The sequence below is a fragment of the Eutrigla gurnardus genome, assembly GCF_963514095.1.
Source record: "Eutrigla gurnardus genome assembly, chromosome: 17".
Classification (NCBI taxonomy): Eukaryota; Metazoa; Chordata; class Actinopteri; order Perciformes; family Triglidae; genus Eutrigla; species Eutrigla gurnardus.
This window is the reverse complement of record NC_139928.1, coordinates 16,186,270-16,208,240: the sequence shown is the minus strand read 5'-3', so window position 1 is coordinate 16,208,240 and position 21,971 is coordinate 16,186,270. Positions and strand designations below refer to the sequence as shown.

Below are 21,971 nucleotides of genomic sequence, written 5' to 3'. Positions count from 1 at the left end.
GAGACACGTGAGCAGGAGAAAGATAGAAGGGGATGGACGCGGTGGACAGCTGGGCCGGGGTCACCGGGGGTCGCGCTCAGGCAGCGGCCGCACAGCCCAACTCGTCCTTTCATCTCCCGTCCGCTGCAGATGCAAGGCAACCTAAACTTTACTCAAATTTAACCTTCCGAAAGCAGTTCCAACTTTTCCCTCCTCTCTTTCTCTCTCTTCAGCACCACCCATCACTTTCTTCCCCCCTCTCTGCCCTTTTCCATCTGTTCTCTTTTATCTCCCGCTCTTGTTCCCCGTCACATTTCCTCGGCTCCTAGTCTATTTCTCACCGTCGCCCTCCCGCTACATTCTCTCTCTATTACTCTCCCTCGTTATGTATCTTCGTCTCGCGGTAACCCTCCGACATTAGATGTGGTTGAGTGGAGAGCAAAGTCAATCGTTCCTGCCTAAACCCCTCCAGGAGCCGGAGCTCCTCTCCTCTGCCTAAACAAACTTTGAAGCCAATCAAAGGGCTTGTAGGGGGGGAGGAGGGGGGGGGCTGCAGCAGGTGAATACATTATATTTTAGTGACAGATCCACTCGCAGCATCTCCTCCTCCTCCTCCTCCTCCTCCTCTCTGCGCTAACCGCCGGCTCCGCTCGTGATTGATACAGTTCAGCGGCAAAACAAACAAAGCGTGACAAATCCAGATTATTGTCTGTGGGCGAGATAAGGTTATAATGAGAAAGTGCATCGGGGGAAATTGATCCTTTTTCAGGAAGCTGTCTGATTTACTGGGGGATGCCAATAATAACTTCCTGTGTGTGCGGCCTGTAATGGGAGGCGGGTGAAGTCGGGGGTGGGTGGAAGGGGTTCGTGGTAAGAGGACAGATTTCATTACGATGCAATATCCTGAGAAGCGCGTCGGAGAGGGGAGGATTGGTGGCTAATTATTATCTGCGGCGCATATTGGAAAGCTGCCGTTGTGGATCACAAACGGGGACAGAAATATGGCAAGTTCACGCCAGGCGACAGTAAATGATTTATCAATACGTAATGGATTTGACCTTTTTGTTCGCATTCAAAAAAGAAACATTAGATCTGAACAATTCGCAGGACGGCAACGATGGGAACGACGCGTCTTGGCACGCTCGGAGAGGCAGCCGTGTCTGAGACGCGTTGACAGCCAAAACCCGCCAACCTACTTGGGTAAATCTACACGCCGCGGGGGAGAGGGAATGGGCCCGGTGACAGGCCAGTTATTAGCCAGGGGAATGTGGGAGGGATCGCAGAAATTAACATGGATTACTCAAGTATAACTGACAGTTTCAGAAGGGCTTTTTGTGGCTTACCAAGTGAATTGGGACTTGCTTTAATTCAGCGAGGGACGTTTTTTAATACCGTGGGCTGTCTCCGCTATGTCGGCACCGTTGCCGTGGTGAGGACGCCAACAGGGAGGGGATTCTTTTTTTTTTTTTTTTCAGCCCCTCTCAGTGGCATTGGCCTTGTGTGTGGAGGTGCTTTACATGACTGGTGGTTCCCACACGTCTCCATGAAACCAATGGCTTTTTCTGTCGGCCAATATGTTACCTTAGAAATAGTGAGAGACAGAGTGTGAGTGAGGAGAGTCAGACAGTGTGGTTTCAAAATAAATTGTGAAAACAGATAAAGTTAGAGAGAGAAATGCCAGAGTATTGTTAAAAAAGAAAAAGCAGTAAAGCTTGTACATATTGCATGTTTCCGTTTGGTTCCATGTCCCGGGGCTGCTGCGGCTACTTCCTGATGTGGTTTCCATTATTTATCCAGCATCTATTGGACAATATTGGAACCGACTCCCAGCTCTGCTGCCATATTGGCAACGACAGGAAAAAAAAAAAAAAAAGGGAAGAAGCTGCAGCGATACGGCAAATTCAGTCTGGACCGAATCTCCATTTGCACAGTGAGACATTCATGAGAAACGCTGCATCCATTGAAGTGTATATCTGTCGTTTGGCAACGCTCAACGCTACCTGTGTCTCGCCACCTTCTGAAAACACACCCTCTTGTTTATTTAGCTGCCGTTTGATTGCCGACAATGAAACGAGGTTGAATCGCACAAAGGGCAGCAATTTGCCTGAGCGGCACGTAACATGTATCAAATGTTTCCTCTCCGCCGCCGCCGCCGCCGCCGCCGCCACCGCCGCTCACACACAATACGGGAAACGTACATGAGATTACTCACCTGCCAAAACCAAACAATGCCTAATGTATCTCCGGGTCAAATTACATTTACCATAGGGTGTCATCTCTAAGCTGTTTAATGCATTGTGGGACGAGGGGCTTTAATCAGCGAGGCTCAGCGGAGCCGGCGGATTAAATCACTTTTTATCTGCGCTTCCTTTGACTTTCCCAGTGCTCAGGGTTGCAGTGTAAATCATAATGCGTCCCTGTTGGGCTCACTTCAGCATGCTTTATTGCTGTAGTCACATTTCATAAATTCTATTTATTTTGTATTGAGTAAATCCACATGCGCTTAAAAAACAAGGATAACTCCCATCTCCTCACCTCCAAGTACAAACTCAGAAAGCCTACACACACATGGACATGTGCAAATACTGTACGTGGGTCTACGTCCACGGGTGAAAACACACACCTACGTGTGTTTTGGCATCCAGCCTGCGAGTGCGGAGCATGGGATTGACTTTGCATCTGTGCACGGCCGTACGCACGCTCAACAGCGACGGGGGGCGAGCGGCTGCCGCATTGCACAGAATTGCTAAACAGCTGTAGTGCTCCATCAGGGCTATCGATCATGTCCCTCTCTCTCCGAATCACAATCAGACGTGGGCAGAGCGGAGAGGGCTGGAGCTGGGGGGTTGGGGGGGGGGTCTCTGTGAACCAGACCAAAACCTATACGCACCTCTCATATCAACCAGGCCTCACGGAGAAACAAACCCGGCCCAGCTGATTAGAAGCATCTGTATATAAGCGCCGATGCACTTGTTCCTCTGGAACTCGGACAAGAATCCAATTAATGTTCGAGGCAAGCTCCAGTGTGTTTTATTGCTTATAAAGAATATAACTGTCCATCATGTTGAAGGCACTAATTCCACCATGTTACAGTTGTAAAGGATGTCGGATCACGGCAAGTATCGACACGACGCCTCTCAGCGTCTCAACAGCACACGGAGAACTCCAGAATTAGACGGGATTTCATTAAAAACTTAACAGTAAGGATTGGTAAGCTGTTTCAGTATCATTAGCTGCCATCTGCTAACACACACACACACACACACACACACACACACACACACACACACACACACACTGTATATCAACTCAGCATCTCATGTAATCACAAGGAAGTTAGATGTTATTACATTCAATTTAAACAGGAAGTGTATGGAAGCTGTCTATGGCGCCATTAGCTGCCATCTGCTAGCATCTCTGCACTGTTCGGTTCTGTACGTTCCTCCGATCTCTGCTGTCTCCTTATCCGCAGCTCAGCGCTAACTTCCTGCCAATATATGGTGGCTTCCTCTCCGTTTATCCCCCCCCGTGTTCAGTGGGATTGAACCGATGACCTCACACCTGACATCCAGATATTTACTTCCTGCTTTCAGGACAGCAAAGGTTACAACTCAATATCCTTCTGTATTGCACACTGGACACACCTGAGTGGGAGAGGGCAGCTAGAACAAGTCCACACACATACACACACACACACACACACACACACACACACACACACACACACACACACACACACACACACACACACACACACACACACACACACACACAGTGTGATTGAGTAGCTAAGCTGGAGATGCGGAGGCTTGTCAGAAAGGGGCTTGAGAGGATTGGTGAGCAAGCGTGGTACATGGAGAAGGGCGTGTGCACGTGTGCATGCATGCATGCTGAGAGTGTTGTGTTGCATGTGTGTAGGCGTGCACGTGCGTGTGTGTGTGTGTTACCACAGCAACTTCGTGCGTGTTTTTGAACTTGGTTTCAAACGCTAAATGGAAGGGAAAAAAAGGGGGATCTCATTAGCATTATATGGATGTTGACATTCCATTCAGGTCAAAGCTAGTGGTGCATGACTATATTTGTGCTCGTGTGGTTTGTGTGTGTGTGTGTGTGTGCGTGGGGGATGCGTCAAGGCTCACAGAGTGTAGTAGTCATGGCTGTCACGCAACTATACACATGCGCATGCACACGCACGCGCTCCTGCTGTGCTGTGTGTGGCGAGGACCCCCCAGGGGGGGCGCCGCGGAGCTGTCAAAGCAGGATGGATGAAGAAGCTGCCCTGCATAGCAAAGGGCTCTGGGGAAATACCACCAACATGACACAAACACTACACACACACACACACACACACACACATCGACTGGCAGTACACAGTTCAGCATTTCTGTGTTCCAGCTTTAAAGTGCAAAAATGTGAATATGCACGCATGGATCAGAAAAACAGAAACAAATGTGAGAAAACAAAAAACATGAGCTCACACACACACAAACACACACGCCAACACGCCAACACGCACACACACACACACACACACACACTACAAAGGGCTGTGCCTGTGAGAAACAGAAACAGCCCTGGGGTTCTCCTCAGAGGAACATCTGAGTTTGATAACAGAGGAATGTCCAGTGATCTCCATTTAGCAGACAGCAACTCAACATGGACAGCATCAGAAAGCAGGAAAAAAAAAGCACACTCCTACAAACCCCCAGCCTCTCATATATCCAAAACTATGGGGGAAAGAATCAAAGGAATAACAAAGTGGGCCTTAATCCATCAGTATTCATGAACAGAATATGTCGGGGAAAGTGTTTCAGAATTTGAAACGCACCGTTGCACGCAGACTAAGGGCCGGCTCACACCTCAAGGTCAAGGCTCAAGGTTCTTGAATATGCACCAGGTGAACCTGGTTTCCAAAATCCCCCTAAAGTTTTCCAAATAACGGGAATCACTTTAAAATAATAATAAAAATAACAATGTTCTATTAAACAACAATGACTCATTACTGTATGCTTTACCTCAAACCTACAAAAGGCAGCAAAACAAGGAAGAATAAATGTTTTTGCAACAGCCAGTAATGTTTGTGTACCCATGCAGGCGTACGAGGACATTTCATGGACCCTTTAGCCGAGACCATAGTAGCACCGGACCAGAGCAGACCTTGTAAACTTAACTATTCTTAATTCCACAGAAGGATTTCCTCGATCAGGGCAGTAAATCTTCATGCTTGGCACAAGCCTGAACAATCCATTAACAATAATAAAGCCCGAGCGGCCGGGAGATAGACCCTTAAAGGGGAAGGTCAGCCCGATATTACAGCTTTAAAGGTTTCCTATTACGGCTCAACTTCAATATAACCACTCACCTTGCCTTTAATGGCTGCCGGCTATGCAGTGGCTGAGCATATATGGAGATTCTTAAATCCAGTCTCTCTGAGATATGACTGTATAGTGGGGGGGGGAGCGATTTATGGGTCTGTTTTCAGTCCCGCTGCTTGGTGGTGTGAGTATTGTTAATAAAATTGCCACGGGGGTGAAGGAGATCCCTCCTCGGTATCGCCCTGTCTGGCCCCCCGCTCGTCCTGCTGGGACCTGCCTGCCCCCCAAAAGTGCTGAGGCGGCGTGTTTTTTCTTCATCCTGGCCTTTCTCTCTTTCATATATTTACCCTCCTCCCAGCTCGCTACTCCTTTCGCGGACGCCTCCTGTCACCTCATCTCCCTCAGAGAATTGCTCCGCTTCCAACATCTCCTTTTGTTCTAAACTTTCGGGACAGCGATGCCACTCTGGACGCGGCGGATAAAAAGACACATTTCTGTGGGCGCCGCCTCGTCTCCGCATCCGTCTCCATTTCGTGACACCCTTTCACCCTCTTCTCCCCGCCTGTTTTCTCCTTGGCCGGCTCGTTCCACTGTCTAAGGGCGACGGCGGAGAAGAAAGATAGGAAGGAGAGAGGACACGGCAGGCGGGGAGCAGGAGCAAGGAGAGGAGAGAGGGGAGAGTGCAAGCTCTTAAGTAGATTGCAAAGAACAGCACAGAGGCGTGAGCGTGAATATTAAAAGGGTTTTTTTTTTTCTTCTCCTGCCCGAGAAGTTTCAGCCTGCAGCAGCAGAAGCAGCAGCACCGGGGAGAGAAAGGGATGGTGACACAAAGAGAGAGAGACCTACAGAACCGTCAGCTACTCAGCTATATAGCCACGACAGCTAGCTTCAGGTGTCAGAAACGCCGGTGTACACAATCTATCAAGCTGTCCCGCGGATCCCAGATGAGGAATTACCATAATTGAATTAGAAAGGAGGTTTCTCGTCACAAAGGGTGATGATTTTCCAAGAAAGGGGTGATGCAAGTACAGGATCAAGGAGGGAGGGGGGAGGGGGGGGTACTCACCTGGAATGCCTGGCGGGGTTTTCAGGTATTTGCCATTGAAATGCTGTATCACTACTTCACATTTCTCTGTGGACTCCATCCTGCAACAAAAAGAAGAAAAAAAAGGGATACATGATGCGGTTTCATTTAAAAAAACACTCATTATCCAAGGTTGACTGTCCATCCTGAGGAAAAGAGAAAAAGTGCTTAACCTTGATACTAAATGATGACACAAAGGAGAGCGCTCGTGGTGAATATATTCAATTGCCTTAAATGGAGGTTTCTTAAAGGCATTACGCACTTTTTTAAACGTTCACAAACAGGTAAATGATTTAGCGTGGCGATCGTCTTCGCCACATCAAGGTGAGTTTCGGCACACAGCTGCAGTCGATGAACTTCGCTCGTGTCCGGTTCGCAATCGGAAACCCTCGTCACGTTTATTCCCAATAAAAAAAAAAGAAAGAGTAATATCCAGAGTGTGTCTGACTTTCTGCTGGGGAACGTCATGAGTCAGAAGCTCATAATGAAATTCAGAGTTCGAAGGGAAATAGTTGTTATGCAGCAGTCATCGAAATCGAGAATGACTGAAAGAACAGGCGATAGGGGAGACGACGGGGGGGAGACGACGGGGGGGAGACGACGGGGGAGGAGACGGTATGAAAAGGGAAATGTCATGTGTATGGATAGTAATGCCTCTAGAGAGAGAATAGGAGTTTTCCAGCAACTGGATCACAAGTTTATAGAGCAAGCGGCTGACCAGCAGGAGGGCTCTGACCTCTCAGTATATCAGTAAGAACACAGAGAAAAACAGGAGGAATGCAAACCTGTGTGGACATAAAAGCAAGTTAAACTTTGCCAGTTTAAATCCGACTCTAGATATTTTAATCTGATAGAATACACAGAAATCACACAAAAACACACGTGAACTTCTTGTGCTTTTATTTATTTCACTGTTTATTCCTCATCAATTTGAAAAAATAAAAGTCCCCATAATGACTTTTAATTACTGTACTATTGACTGATTTGAGCTTTTGCTAATTAGCACTAAACAAAAAGAACTGAGGTTGAATAGATGTAACTTTATTTACCTTTTTATTCCAACTCATCCTGAGGGCTACGTGAACACTAAATCTGAGGGAAATCATACATTTTTTGTTGCAACATTTCACAAAAAAACGTCAAAAATGAAGCAGGTAGTGACGCCGGAGGGAACGCCGGGGGATCACCGAAGTCATTTGAATCCATCCTCTGTGGGACATGAATGTCTGTGTAACATTTTTATGACAGTGATAGCCTCCATCACATGAATCTGCACGCCGAGTTCATATGCTAGCATGCAGATTACTCACAAAGGACTCATGTTGGAATGAGTTTTTAAATGCAGGACGCTGAGTGATTGCTACGTCCATGCTTATGGTAATATGCTCTTGGAATGTGCGGAATTCATTGCCTTCCAGATTTCCATCCTTTATCCGGTCTCACCTCCCAAGAATACTCATATCATGCTGTCAGCCTCTCACTTCTCCGTCCTCTGTCTCTCTCATCCCTCTCCTATCTCCACCTTCATCCTTCTTCTTCTTTTTTCCCCCACCATAGCTTCTTTATCGCTCTCTCCGTCACATCCATCTTACTCCCGAGCCGTCTGCACCTCTTCTTTTTGACGTCTCTCTCATTCCTCCCCGTCTTTCAACCTTGGTTTTTTCCTCCATCTTTCACTCTTACCCCCCCTCCTCCCCCCCTCTCTCGCGCTCCATCTCTCACACTTTCCGTGCCCTCCTTTTCTCCCCGTCCGATTGTTCCACCGTGATCCACATCAACATCTCTCTCCTCTCCCTACTTCTCTTTTTAGAATATGTAATCTTTCACACTTCCTGGCATCATCCATCTCTCGCTGACCCTGTATCCTCCCCACCGTCTCTCTTTTCTCTCATCTCCCCCCCCCCCCCCCCTCCCTTTGTGTTTGGGAAGACTGCTAATAACCAGTCAATGTGACTCAGCTGATCACTCATCAGGACGACTGGCCCTTTAACACATCACGTCGTGTTAAACGCTGTCATTTAGCTAATTAAAAGAGTACATTTATAAAAGCTGGGAATGGTTTGTTGAGATTTAATTTATTATGGAGATTTTCATGGAAACAAAAGACGTGGACTGTGGCTAAATTGAATTGGTAATCATTTAAATCAATGGTAGTTTGAAAAAAGAATAAGAAAAGAGAGTAAAACAAAATACAAGGAAGCCTTCTATGGCAGCTTCTCAGTGGCCAGTATTTAACAATCAATGCTGAGGACACTTTTAGGTCAGTACTGAAAAAAAAGAGCTCTAGTGAAACTAGTCTGTGCCTTTAGTATGAAACAAAGGAAGAAGAAAAACATTTCCTTACAGACAGACTCAAATATTATGTTAAAAAGGAAAAAAAGATCAGTCACATGTTCTATAACTCCCATGTCTATAATATGCAATAAACATGAATTTGATTTTAGCACTGTATTATTAATATTCTTAAAGTTTTATAGCAATAATCATAACACATTATAAAGAGTTTAATAATGTTTTATTAGGTCAAGTAATTTTCAGGGTTGCAGGATCAAAATGTTTTATAATTACCATAGATTTATGATAATGTTTTTATTTTCCCTTATAATCACTGTTATGATGCATTATAATGTGATTATATTATTATTTAAGGGTTTAATTGTTTATTATAACTTGTTCTCTATGTTTTATTTATTTTTATTAATGTGTGTGTATGTGTTTTGGCAACATTTCTTGATTTGACAGAATCATGCCAACAAAGCTCCTAATCCACATTGACACACACACACACACACACACACACACACACACACACACACACACACACACACACACACACACACACACACACACACACACACACACACACACACACACACAAACATCGTTACCACTACTTAGAGTTGGTGAAATAATGACTTATGAGGTTTTGTGCTGCATTAAAACAACAACACAATCTGTATATTGTTGGGGTTTTCTGCTGTGCATCTTAAAGTGAGTGTGATTCTCTGACGAACGTATGGATGGTCGGCTTCCCTCGCTCTTCTCCACCTCTGGCATTCATTGTTCGCCTCCTCCTCAACACTGTCCCTCCTCCGATCCAACACGTTTGTGCAGACAGAAACCAGGTGGGTAGACGAAGAGTAAATAAGGCAGACAGGCTGTTAGCCGGTCGCCGCGGAAACAAGCCGCTCAGCCAGACTGTGGACCAACCTTCGGGGTTGCCATCCACTAAGGTAGGCAGTTTTCTCTGTGTGCTGCCGGTTAATGGCATCAGGTGCTGCTGTCTGCAATGATTAGTGCTGGGGCTGGAGTAATGGGCTCTGATAACAGTAATGGATCGGCCCACAAACACTTAGCTCAGTTTACTCTCTCTAATGCCCCTCATGGCCCAACCCTCAGCAGCTGTCTGTCTGTCTACCTGTCTGTCTGTTGACACAGCTAACGGGAGCACTACAATTCATAGAATACTTTCTTTTTTCGCTCAAATCTCTTTCTGGATTTTTTTTCCTGATACAACATAAAACCTTTTGTTCTTCTGACGCCACTCATTCTCTTCCAGACACCCACACTCACACTCTCTATACCTCAATCTTTCTCCTTCCCATCACCTTATCTTTCTGCTCATAATCACCTCCCCGTGATAAGTTATTTTTTACCCTGCCATTGTTTCACACTCCCGTCCCTCTCTCGCCTCCCTTTTCCATCACGCCCCTGCTCTCCCACTGAGGGCTGCTTGAACAGGTGGCCTGTGGCAGGTTGTTGCTGTGCTCTGCTTGTCGGTCTGCAGGAGGCTGCCTACCTGCCCGTGTGCGTACGTGCCAGAGCCTCCTCGCTAATGTGTAATGTGCACAAGTGCATGCACATATTTGTGCACAGGTGCTTGTTTGTGTGTTTGTGCCCGTCTGTCCTGCTGTAACCCTCGGTAATAGAGCAGGGAATAAGAGAAGAGTTCAGCCAGAGCAGGTGATTAAGTAAAATCCCTGCAAAATGGCGGCTCTGTGGCCGTCAGTGGCCTCCTCTGGGTAAACAAGGGAGGAATGTGTGGAGAGGAATGAGAGCCTGGTGGCTGCTGCCGAGGACAAGGACAGAGCGCTTTATGACTTTGGGGGATTAACAAGCTGGAGTGGAAACTTTTCTGGGGAGAAAAAGTAATAAAACGGTAGAGAGTAAAGATCGGTGGTGGAAATATAGCAGCCCTGGTTAGCTGTAAGGACATGGGGTTAATTGCAGGTATGTGTGAATGTACAGACACAAGCATCCATTAGTGTAGCAATGGATGCCTGGGTGTGTACATAACCAAAAGGATTCCTCCTGGAGGGCTTAGGTTCTAACCAGAACCAGAAAAAAAGTATTTTCTTTCAATGGTTCTTTGTAACTTTTGTATCTTTCATCCAAAGAACCATTTTTGGAAGAAAGAGTTCAAGGATTGTTGAAAGCATGAGTATTAAAAGATCCCCCCCCTGGATGGGTTCTAGATGAAACCCCTGGACTATCAAACGTTTCTCTGTAGTAAATCCTGAGTGGATTTAAGATTAAACCCTTGGACTACAATAAGGGTTTTGGTAGAAATCCTGAGGTGGCTTCTCAATGAATCCCTTGGACTACAGAAGGGTTTTCAGTAAACCCCCATGGGTGGGTTTTCAATGAAACCCGTGGACTAGAAAAGGATTTTTGGTAAAACCAACTGAGTTCTAGATTAAATCTCTGAGATGAAATCCTTGGACTACAAAAAGGGTTCTTGGTAGAATCCCCTGGGTGGGTTCCTGCACAGTAAGAGAGGTACCATCATACTATAGAACCCTGCAGAACCCTCTGAAGTACTTCCTACTCCTAAGAATACTCCAATAGGTACAAGCTGAAGAACCCTATATGGTTTCTAGTAAACACCTTTATTTGACGAGCCTGTAGGGATGAACGCCCACACTTTGATGCACAGGCATGAACAAAGACCAACTCATCCAACAGGCTTGTCAAACAAATCACTGTTTAAAGTCTCCACCGTCTGGAGTCTGGACTCATCTGACAAGCGTCTTCTTAGAGGGAATGTGCATGCACATAGTAAGTACAAGTGCGTGCCTGTGTGCCAGTGCATGTGTTCTAATTTGGGTTCCATTGTGTGCACCTCCCTCTTTGAATTTGTGAATTTGCACAACTAACATCGGTCAAATCGATTTCGCAAATTAGTCCTCGTAACGGCTGCACCCTGAAGGGCATGGACACGGACCCAACAACCAAAAGTGAAGAGTAAGGGCTCATTAACTGGCTTAAATATCGATTATTGCTTCCATAATAGCATCATTAATGTTGCGTACCTGGCGAAGCCGACTCCTCTGCTGATCCCGTTGGCATCCCTCAGTATCCTCGTGGAGATGACGTGACCCAGGGGCTTCAGCATGTTCTCCAGCTCCTGCTCATCCATGGACACCGGCAGGTTGGAGATGTACAGGTTGGTGGGGTCCTGCTCCTGTTGCTGCAGGGCCAGGAGTCGGAATAGTAGGGCAGGATGGATAGAGGAGAGAGGTGGGGGAGGAGGGGGAGAGGAAAAGATGAGAAATAATGTATCACCAACAAGTGTAGGAAATATGAAATATGCATCAGATCGGCGTCGTGGGCACATCACGCAACACGTCACACAGCTGGAACCAAAACTCGCATGATGTTTGACCTTATTGACACTCATCGATCTGCTCACATGCCATATGAATATGCAAATAGTTCGCTGTGTCTCTGGCTTTCTGTGTGAGAGACAGACAGTGTGTAGGCTACATTATGACCCATGCCGTACATCATTACACATAGTTGTAGTTACAGATTGTATGGCTTCTTCTGGTTGCGTTTCTTTTTTTTTAAAAACCAGTTTAAGTGTCGTTGAGTGAGTCTAGCCAGCTAATGGGCAGAGTATGTGTGTCCAGACGGGAGGATTTATCGGAGGTTCTGACTCAGACGACACCGATTACGGTGCCAGCCAGGGCTGAACGGAGCCCCGGGGGAGAAGAGGCTGATGAGTGACAGCTGGAGGCAGGGAGAGAGGGGCAGGGAAACACCCAGAAATGTCCCGAACACAGCAAAATCAAAAGGAAAAAGAACCTTGCAGGCAGAGGGCAGGGCGAGGATTATTTTTGACTTTGGAAAATCCAACACATTCTCACTGCCAACTCAGCAAATACACCAGCTTGGTCGTTGTTGACCCTACGCTTCAAATTAGATGCCTTGGGCCGCCCCCTAGCATCGGTTTGGGAAATGTCACGTGCTGCATGTCAGTTGCTCTGCACGTTTCAAAGCGATGCAGACGGGTTCACACTGGAGTTAGTTCAACGCTCGGTGAGTCTCACACAGACGCTGAAGGGTGCATCGGTGCATCTGTACGCCGACGAGAGACCCTTTTCTTTTGACGAATGCGAGAACGCCTTGGAAAATCCTCCTCGTTGAACATTGGAGTTGACAGGGAGACAGAAATAGAGAGTGAGAAGCCGTGTAGTGCGTGGTGTACAACAGCAGTTTTCAGTGTTGTGCCCAGAGGCTGCTGCTAGCTAGGCGAAGCGGCACAGCTGGTGGTGGGCTGAGCCTGAGGTATCAGAGGGCCCCCGCGAGCTCTACAGTAGAACAGCTGGAAACAGCAGCTCCAGTCCCGCCAGTCAATCCGTCACCGAGCCACGCCGCCACCGTGGAAGTCACCCAGCTCGCCATCCGTCAACGCTGCACGTCAGCCAATCTCTAAATTAAGCATGAAACTACATTATGCCATCCTTATCCCTAATCACGTTCTTTTTTTTCCTAACGTATCAAATTGCATTCAATCCTGCCTCCCACCCAGGTAGCGAGTAAACCATCCAATCAGGCCGGCTGCCAGATTCTGATCCGTTAGCAGCTCTCGTTCATCACATCTCCTCTTAATCCGACATCAACATCTCTGAACCTTTTCCTCCAACAGCAGCCGGCATGTTGAAACTAAACGGCAAAAAATCACAAAAAAAGGCATCTCCGCTTTGTTTTGGTGAGTAAGATGTGCTCTCACACTGAATGACAGCCTCTCATAGCAGATGTCAATCCAGTTTAGATCAATAATGTGAGCAGTGGAGGGCCTTTGAAAGGACCATCACCTTTTTGAAAGGGACTAATTGTGCGATGGTGGTGCTTTATTATGTAACGATAAGGAAGGACACTAGATCTCTTGTGAATAAAAATATCCATTTAGCAGGACAGACGTCTGTAAAGATTTATGGAATGATATTAAGGTTTAAGAAAATGTTTCATTCCATTAGTTCCGGAGTGGTTACGTTGGGTCGGGGCATGATTTGTGTGAGAGTTTGTACATTTTATACGCGGCCCCTCTCAAAAAGACTTTTCACCTTGGAGATATGCGAGAAAAATAAAGTTTTCTAAGGTAACACTGGGTGAGTTATCAACGTACAAATGCCTTTTTGTGGGCGAAGTATTCCTTTAAGATAAAATGCACATACAGTATACTATAATATATATATTTTTTATTCCTACACTGGTTCAGACTTTGAATTCAGTTGATTCAGCCTCTGAAAGATCAGAAACATGAATCTTCAGTGATCTTTACTCACACGCTTATGCAGCGCGGCAAACAGCAGCATCAGTGCAGAAGCCTGTCTTCCTCTCAGCGGGGGGTCGCAGAGATATCTCAGTTGCAGCCTGCATGTAAACACCGTCTTTCAGCATCTTTACAGACGCCAGAGGCGACACCGCCTCACTCCTTCCTTGTTTTGCTCTCCGTTGACGACGGAGGAAGAGGTTACGGGGGAGGGAGAGGAAGTGCCTCCACCGGGCGTCCCGCCTCCATCTCTCCATCTGTCAAAGGAGAAGCCTGGTCCCTCCTCTGATTAATTAGCCGTCTTATCTGACAGGACATGTTTGATCTGATTAAAGCCTTTGGGAAGAAAGCCGGCGCCCCCGATGTGAAAGCAGGAAAAAAAAAAAAACACCGCAGCTCTCGCTCCTTTAAACCAGGAACTCAATTACCTAACTTTGGGGGCAACCTAAACTCCTCCTTCCTCAGCAGGTTTGTCACATTTACGAGCTTCAGAAAGAGCCCACGAGAGTTTGTATAACACAGGATTTGGCAGTGAATGAGGCTTAATTAAATCTGTCTGTAGAAAAAAAAAAAAAAAAAAAAATCTGCACACGTGTCACTCTCCTGCTCGGTCCCTACGGTGTGTGTAGCTACGCAGCTGTGCTTTTCTGTGCCGTCGGTAATAGGAAGCGATGTTTTTCAGGATTATGGCTTGGTATTCTAATGCAGACAGGAGGTCCGGATCAAAGACCGACTAACTCAGTCACCGGGCTAAGCCAACGATACAGGAGCGTGTGTGAATGAAGGCACTTTCTCCTGTAAGCATGTGACGTTCGGCGCGGTGAAAGAGCGCGGCGGAATGTGAAGCGGTAATTTGTGTGCTCGGGCTAATAGTAGAGGGCTGCGTTTGCTGGAGGGGGGGGGGGGGGATTATCGCGGGGAGGCCTCATCTATGCACGGCCGCCTCGCTAAGTTTCCTCTTTGATGACGTTCGGCACCACGAAGCCCTAAATACCCAGATGAGAAGGTTACAGTGTGTGTGTGTGTGTGTGTGTGTGCATTTTGACGGGAGGTGAGATGGGCTGCCCCATTCCACGAGGAGATTTAATTTCCTTTAATGTCAGCCTTCGCACGCGCTCCGCTGTCAGGCTAGGAAGGAAACGGTAATTGAGGTGTGTGTATGTGCTATATCGCAGCGTAATTATGCGTGTGCTCCATGGAAATCCATACAGTGTGTTTTTTGTTGTGTGTGTGTGTGTGTGTGTCCCTCCATTGACCAGTGTTGTCGAAGGCTAATGGAAAGGCTCGAGGCCGCGCAGCGCCTTTGATGAGCATAATTCCTTCACCTTGCCACCAGGAGGACAGGAGGAGTCCAACTGTGTGTGTGACAGGAGGAGGAGGAGGAGGGGAGGGAGGAGGGGGGGTCGAGGCAGCCGACGTGTCATTTCCTGCTGACGGATGGCCCACTCGCCTGAGCTGACAGCCCTCTAGCTGTTATTTCATTTCGACACCCTGCTCTGTTTACCTCACTGTAATTTCTGAGAACATTACTATGCTATGGGGGTGGGAGGGAGGGGGGAGTATTAGTGGAAAAGAAGAAAAAAGGAGAAGGCGGCGATGATCTGGGTTAAGCAAGGAAAAAAAGGAAAAGAAAGAAGGAAATAGGAGTTATAGATCATGGTGCAAAAGGTGAAAGAGAAAAGCTGCAGAGAAAGACAGCTGACATGACAGGCAGATATAACACATTAAAGGGAGCCCTTGTTGCCTTTGACAACGCTTGAGGGAAAAGAGACGTCGGCCGTTAGAAGTCTCACGTTCCGCCTATGGGGCTCTCAGGGCTGTATCCATTTAACCGATAATAAAAGTTGGACGGATGGATATGTTGTCTTGACCGGGGGCCACTCCATCTAACGCCATGTTGCTGCCCCTCGCTCTCCATTCTCATCCCACATCTCCCAGATTCCTTCTCCCCCTTTCATGCCACTGACCTTTCCACAGCCTCTCTTCCTACCAACTTTTCGTTTCCCTCCCGCTGCCTCCTTTACCTTTTCCATAAATCAACTCTTCCACCCTTTGTCCTCCTCTCCTCCTCCATCCTTCCTGTTTGCTCCAGACACCAGAGCTGCATGTGTAATTGGCCCTACAGGGTTGCTCCAAACACAGGTACACACTGTCCGAGGGCGTGTGCGTGAGAATATATATCCGATGCCGATCCCGAGTGTTGCAACCGTCCGCTGCCCCTCAGGTACGCCACCTGGTGTGTGACTAACCAGCGGCCTGCAGGAGCACAATTAAATGAAAAGACAATGGGGTTCCATGTTGTCGGGGAAAACTGCAAGGAAGCAGTAGCTGCTGCTGTTGCGAGGATGTGTTTGCGGGAGCCCGAGGGAGCGTTCCTGTGCTCTTCTATATAGGCTGAAGATCTGCACTCACATCTTGCTTCAGTCTGCAGAAAAAGCAGTCCAAAGACGAGCCGAGTGTGAGGAAGGAGAAAGGGTGGGGGGGGGGGAGAAAGCATACGAGCGCAGCAACCCCACTTCAAAAAGCTGGAGTTTAATTCGTGGAGGAGCCAGAAAATTTCAGAGACAAATAGGTAGCACTACAAAGGAGCTATCATCCTGTCAGCCGGCTAGTCAGCTGGTCAGGCAACAGCAGGCGAGGCGAGGCGGGCGCCTCGCCGCCCTTTGATGAGCGCTCCCACATTTACCGTTGGCACCGAGGAGAGCGGATGGCAGCGTCGCTCCACTCGGCTCCCTTTGTAGAGGCCGTTGTCAAACGCTTCCTCGACGCGGTCATCGAGCCCTTCTGTGTCTTCAAAAGCACAGCCGGGACTTTACAATGCGTGTCCTCGGCCCTCCGCTGCAGCCACTTACATGAGATACGGCAGGCTTTGGAACAAGTGCACACGGGGTTTAATGGTGTGGGTCAGAGTTTGAAGGGAGAAATTACATTTTGTAAGTTTCTGCAGACAAAGAGCAGCTTATTTATCCCCCCTGTATTAGTAAGAAGGGACGGTCAACGAGAGAACAACGTTTCTAAGCACTGATTTTAGAGAATTATTCAAAATTTCAAACGATAGCAGTCTGAAAGTGTTCTGATTAATACATGTATGTTTAGATTTTGAGTCATTCTGAGGGGAACGCCAAGATGCTGCTCTCTATTTTTTGTCATTTGTTTGAATTTTTGGAATACCTCTATCGAAATCCTGACGATATCCACATTCCTGATTCAAACCTTCTGTTGGAAATGAAGTGGAGGATCCGTGCCATCACCCAGGGCAGCCGTTTTCAATCTAATCACCATATTACGTGTGAGCAAACAGCCTAAAACACCTGTCATTTAAACATCGCTTTGATAGTGATGCAATAAATGGGTATTAAAGGGTTTAAGACTGCAAACGTACCGTGCAGGAATACAGTTGTCACTGCTGAGGCACTGAATGCAATCTTATTTTTCTGCTACTGATTACATCTTTAGCATCTCATGTTTTTTTATGGGGTTTATTTTGGGGAAGCCCTGAGAAGCACTATATAAAAAATATAAAAACCTGGTGATTCATTTTAAAGTCATTTTCCAGTGTTTATGACTTAAGAAGAGGCGTAATCTATTTTGTCAGGGTCATTTTTCTACGTTGCTTAAATGTTTACATCCAAGAAATAGGTGGAAATGAAGTATTATGTGGTAAAAACAGGATACTTTTTCATCAGGTGAGAAAAAGTTTTGGAAGGTGAAAACACTGTTTTCCTGCTTGTTGTTGTTGTAATATTATTTTGGTCAAAAGTGGCTGAAGTGCACATTCATTTTTTTAAGGAGATAAAACTATTTAGATCAGACTTTGAAAAAGTATCACCGGAATTATTTTTACCTGCCACTCAAGGCTACCATAAAAAATATATATATATATATTCTGACAAAACGGGTGGATTGAAAGTAGGGATTCACTTTTAGGTATTTTATTATGACATTAATACAGAAACTGTATTTAATGTGGCTCTAACTGCTCACATCACCTTAGTTAGAAGAATCCTTCGCATTAGGATGCTCAACTAAATTTTCGCACCAAAAAGTGCTTCAAAATTTGTCACGTGAGCAAAAAGAGTTGTAAATAAAGAATTCCACAAGACACGGACGATAAAAATATCAGAATATGAAGCTCGGGAGCCAGATTAGAGGTTCCTCACGCAGGGTTCCATTCGGCTGGAATACAATGTTACCTGATTAAATACAAATCTTACAAATTACCATACGTTGCTGCGGAGCACGGCTTAATACATCACATTATTCTGCTGCGGGATTCTTCCCATGAGTGCAGCCAATGACAACGGAGTGTGTCCTGGCGGCCCAGAGGCACCGAGGTGTTTAGTGTGGTTTTTAAGAACGACCCTGCACCGCACACGTGCACACGCGTGCATGTGTTTGTCATCTTGGTCTAATTACAGCTCATGGAAAACGTCTTTCTTCGCATTACGCTGAGATGATAGATGCTGTGGAAGGAGTCTACATTGGGTTTTGCTAACTCTCCCGGGCCTATCCTCTCTGCTGGCGTCGCTGGTGAAATATTCATCCGGCATAAGGCACAAAACGGGTGTTTGTAATGTACTTCCATGTGCCATTTCACTGCACTGTTGCATGTAAATTTGGGCGAAAGGTACAGGGAGGACCGAGGGGCTGCACAGAGGACGTTCAAGGGCAAAGTCTTCATATGAATTTTGATTCGGCGACTGAAATGTTGTTGTTTTTTTGTCGAATACTAGCATTAAATAAAGATTGAAAGCCATTTAAATAGCTCAAAGTTTATATGTGTCTTTCTTTCTGAGCACAGATTTGTTTCAAGCTCAACCTGACAGGTGTGTCGCTGAGATCATTGGATGAAGGCTGATTTAGAAGACGAGTGAGGCCATTTTTAATGCAGTTTTAATGCAACTCAAATAGAAGCAAAGTGTGAACGTGCCAGGGATTATTTTAAACTGCAGATTAACTCACATTTGGTCCTTCTTTTTTTTTTTTTCGCACCAGGGCGGCGGATGCGAGATTGACTCAAAATTAAGCGAACTCCGCCGCCCATGTTCACCCGTAATGAGATAAAATGTCAACACAGCGGCTCACTGATGTGTTCATCATTCCTGTGATGGCGGCGTATCAAGCTTTTGATTTACACGAGGCATGTTTTGGTTCTTTTGAGGGGATTTGTTGATCAGAATGATAATTTCTGTGTCATTTCCCCTCTGGTTCAGATGATGTGATGAAGGGATCGCACCTTTACTCCGCCAAACAGACGCAACGCCACTAAATTATGTCTGCCATCAGTGTCACGCCTCATACATTTTGATGCCAGGTTAATGTGAATTTAAATGGGTCGATATGCGCTTCGCCCGCTTAATCACGACCCCCTGATTTGATTTTGTCTCTCCCTCGGTGAGCTAATATTCCAGAGATTAAAATTTCATGTGGAGCTCATATCAAAAATTCATTATTAACATGGAAGACGGGCACACCCGCCTCAGCCTCGGCGCTCCAGCAAAAGGGGACGAACCTCATCCGTGCGCGGTCTAAGCGGGCGCACACGTGCACACGTACTCTTCCCGCGAGGACTCGGAGTCGAATTCATCCCGTCTTTGTCGAATTATTGAGGAATTTCCTCATAATCTGCGGTTATGTCCTCAGCTCAGGAGTCGACAACACCCTCGAATGTCTTCCCAGGTTTCATAATACATTTTCATCACTGTAACCTTCATATTTTTCCATTACGGTGTTTGCAACAACAGCTCATTGTGTTGTCGCCGGGGTAAATGCGTTTTCCCCCCCCCCCATCTTATGCATCATTCATGATATCATTTCTGAGATTGAATTCCTCCCGGCTGACATCGCGTGGAGGCGGAGAGTGCAGGTGATGGTTTTTTGGACAGGAGGACGGGGGTGTTAAGAGGAAGTGGCGGCGAGCTGTTTGATTCCCACTATTGACTGTGGTTGAGGAGCTCCGTGGGCTGATGCAGGAAACCCCGGCTGTATCTGCAAATCACGGATCACTTTTCACTCCGGAAGAGAGCTCTCACTCTTCTCTCTCCCGCCTCTCGTTTGTCTGTTAACAGAGGAAACCTCTCTTTTTCACATCACCATCATACTTATTCGCCAATTTCCCTCCTGATCATTTACTTTGGGCAGAGACGGGATCGAATAGCAAACTTAACACATGACATCCTGTAACTGTTGTAGGAGGCAGCGTGCCAAAATGAGACTTTGATAGTTGGCGGAGAGTTATTCCAGTTACCCAAGAAACACTATTTAAGTCCATGGAGAGCTAGCAGAACTCTCACACTGATGCAGCATTCTGCAGGATTCATTCTATGGTGGTAAGAAACTTTTAAAGCCTTAAAAAGAACAATATGCTCGGCTACTTCTGTCAGGAATGAACCACAAGGAGCCATCCTATAGGGGATCGCCGTACACACAAGGCCGGGTCCTCCCCCTCTAAGTTCACATCCATGCTTCACAGTGACCTCCTACAAGGCCCATGTGTCTCCAACATGCCCTCTCCTCCACTTCATAGAGCCTCCTCATTAGATGCTGCTGCCAGACCCTCGACAGGGTTCACCGCATCACCGTATCGTCACGCGCGTTACCTCCACGGTTCAAGGGTCAAATGAGCCGTAGCTGTGGATGTTGAGTGCGCCTCCTCTTCCCCCCAGACACATGTCTGTGTGAAGAATGTGTTTACCAGACCGGCTGGGTCATAGGATCCACGTTATAGACAGTAGGGGAAGTCACATGCGTGCGCTTCTTCCTCGCATGCTCAAACACTAAAACACTCGCAGCTCAATCCAGTTTAAGAAAGCGGACACACACGGTATGTCGACGAGCCACGACGGGTGTTAAGATGACAGGCAGGATGTGTGGGTCCTTCAGTAAAGTACTACAGCATCATCAGAAACCGGGAGAGTGACAATCTCTTTGTTTCCCCTCCGCACTCCATCACCTGTCCTTCGAATGGCGGCACAATGCAATTTACACTTATGAATCTACTGCAAAGCAAATAGCGTGCTCCACAAAACACACGCCGGATAACTACCCCGGGTCACGGGCTCATTTGTTACCCCTTAATGTGCCACCGCTCACCGGGGGAACACTAAGGCCGCCGCGTTTAAACCACGCCGCGACGCCGGCGTCATACGTCTTAAACCGCGGCGGAAAAAAAAAGGCCCTCGCCTCGGCTCTGTCACATCCAGGAATGACAACACGGAGCGGAGGCGAGAGCGGAGGAAATATTGAGATATATATTAAAGAATTATTTCTCAATGGAAAACAGCAACAGCAAAAGTAATAAAAAAGCAATAATGGAAGTGTTGTGCGGGGAAAGCCACTCAGAACAAATCAACATTTATGTGACATCAGTCAGGTTCAGTGGTGGAGCCGAAGCAATGATTTTCAATTACAAAACACCGATGTGGAGTATTAGTTCCCTTTTCCGTCACAAGACAGGGGTTCTTGATGCCGCTAGTTTAGGAAAAAAAGAATACGCACACACTTTATATACGATATTTCTTCCTATTAACAGTTTGAATGCGTTCTCAGTAAAAAAAAACAATATGTTTACCAGAAAAGATTAAATTCTACCCAAAAGCTTCACATACAATACGTGTTGAATATATTTCTTTGGAAACAATGCAACACTTAAAAATCCATTTAACAGTGGGGATATCAACACTAGTGTTAATGAGGTGTAAACATGTTATTATACCTAACGACATAATTACATTTACAAGCAAATAAATACTATTTGTAGCATCTCGGTACCTAACATGCCCACAATAAAATCTCATGAAATTAGTTTTTTTGTAATTTTTTTTACCAAATGTATTTATGATTGTGGCAAAAAATGGCAACAAAACAGAATGAAAAAAGCACATGTTATTAAACGTCCCTGACACTGTTGACAGACGACCACATAATTAGAAATCATTCATGTGTTGGACAGAGAAGCCCTTTCTGTTTCCTGTCTGATGACAGCTGCCTCTTGTTTATATGCATTTACATTCTGGACTTTCCATTATTATTCAGT

At 46.3% G+C, this 21,971-nt stretch overlaps 1 protein-coding gene across 6 annotated transcripts in view; it reads right to left on the bottom strand.

The window, feature by feature from the left end:
- The window catches only part of LOC311028456 (RNA-binding motif, single-stranded-interacting protein 3), a gene marked incomplete at its 3' end in the record, with an annotated part of 237,550 nt that overhangs the window by 50,923 nt on the left and 164,656 nt on the right, over positions 1–21,971 (bottom strand). For all 6 annotated transcript variants that reach the window (XM_084033034.1, XM_084033035.1, XM_084033039.1 and 3 more), the window contains 2 exons: positions 11,691–11,848; positions 6,361–6,440 (listed from right to left, as the gene is read on the bottom strand). In XM_084033034.1, coding sequence (XP_083889160.1) covers positions 6,361–6,440; positions 11,691–11,848 — 238 coding nt within the window. The remainder of the gene's footprint in view (positions 1–6,360; positions 6,441–11,690; positions 11,849–21,971) is intronic.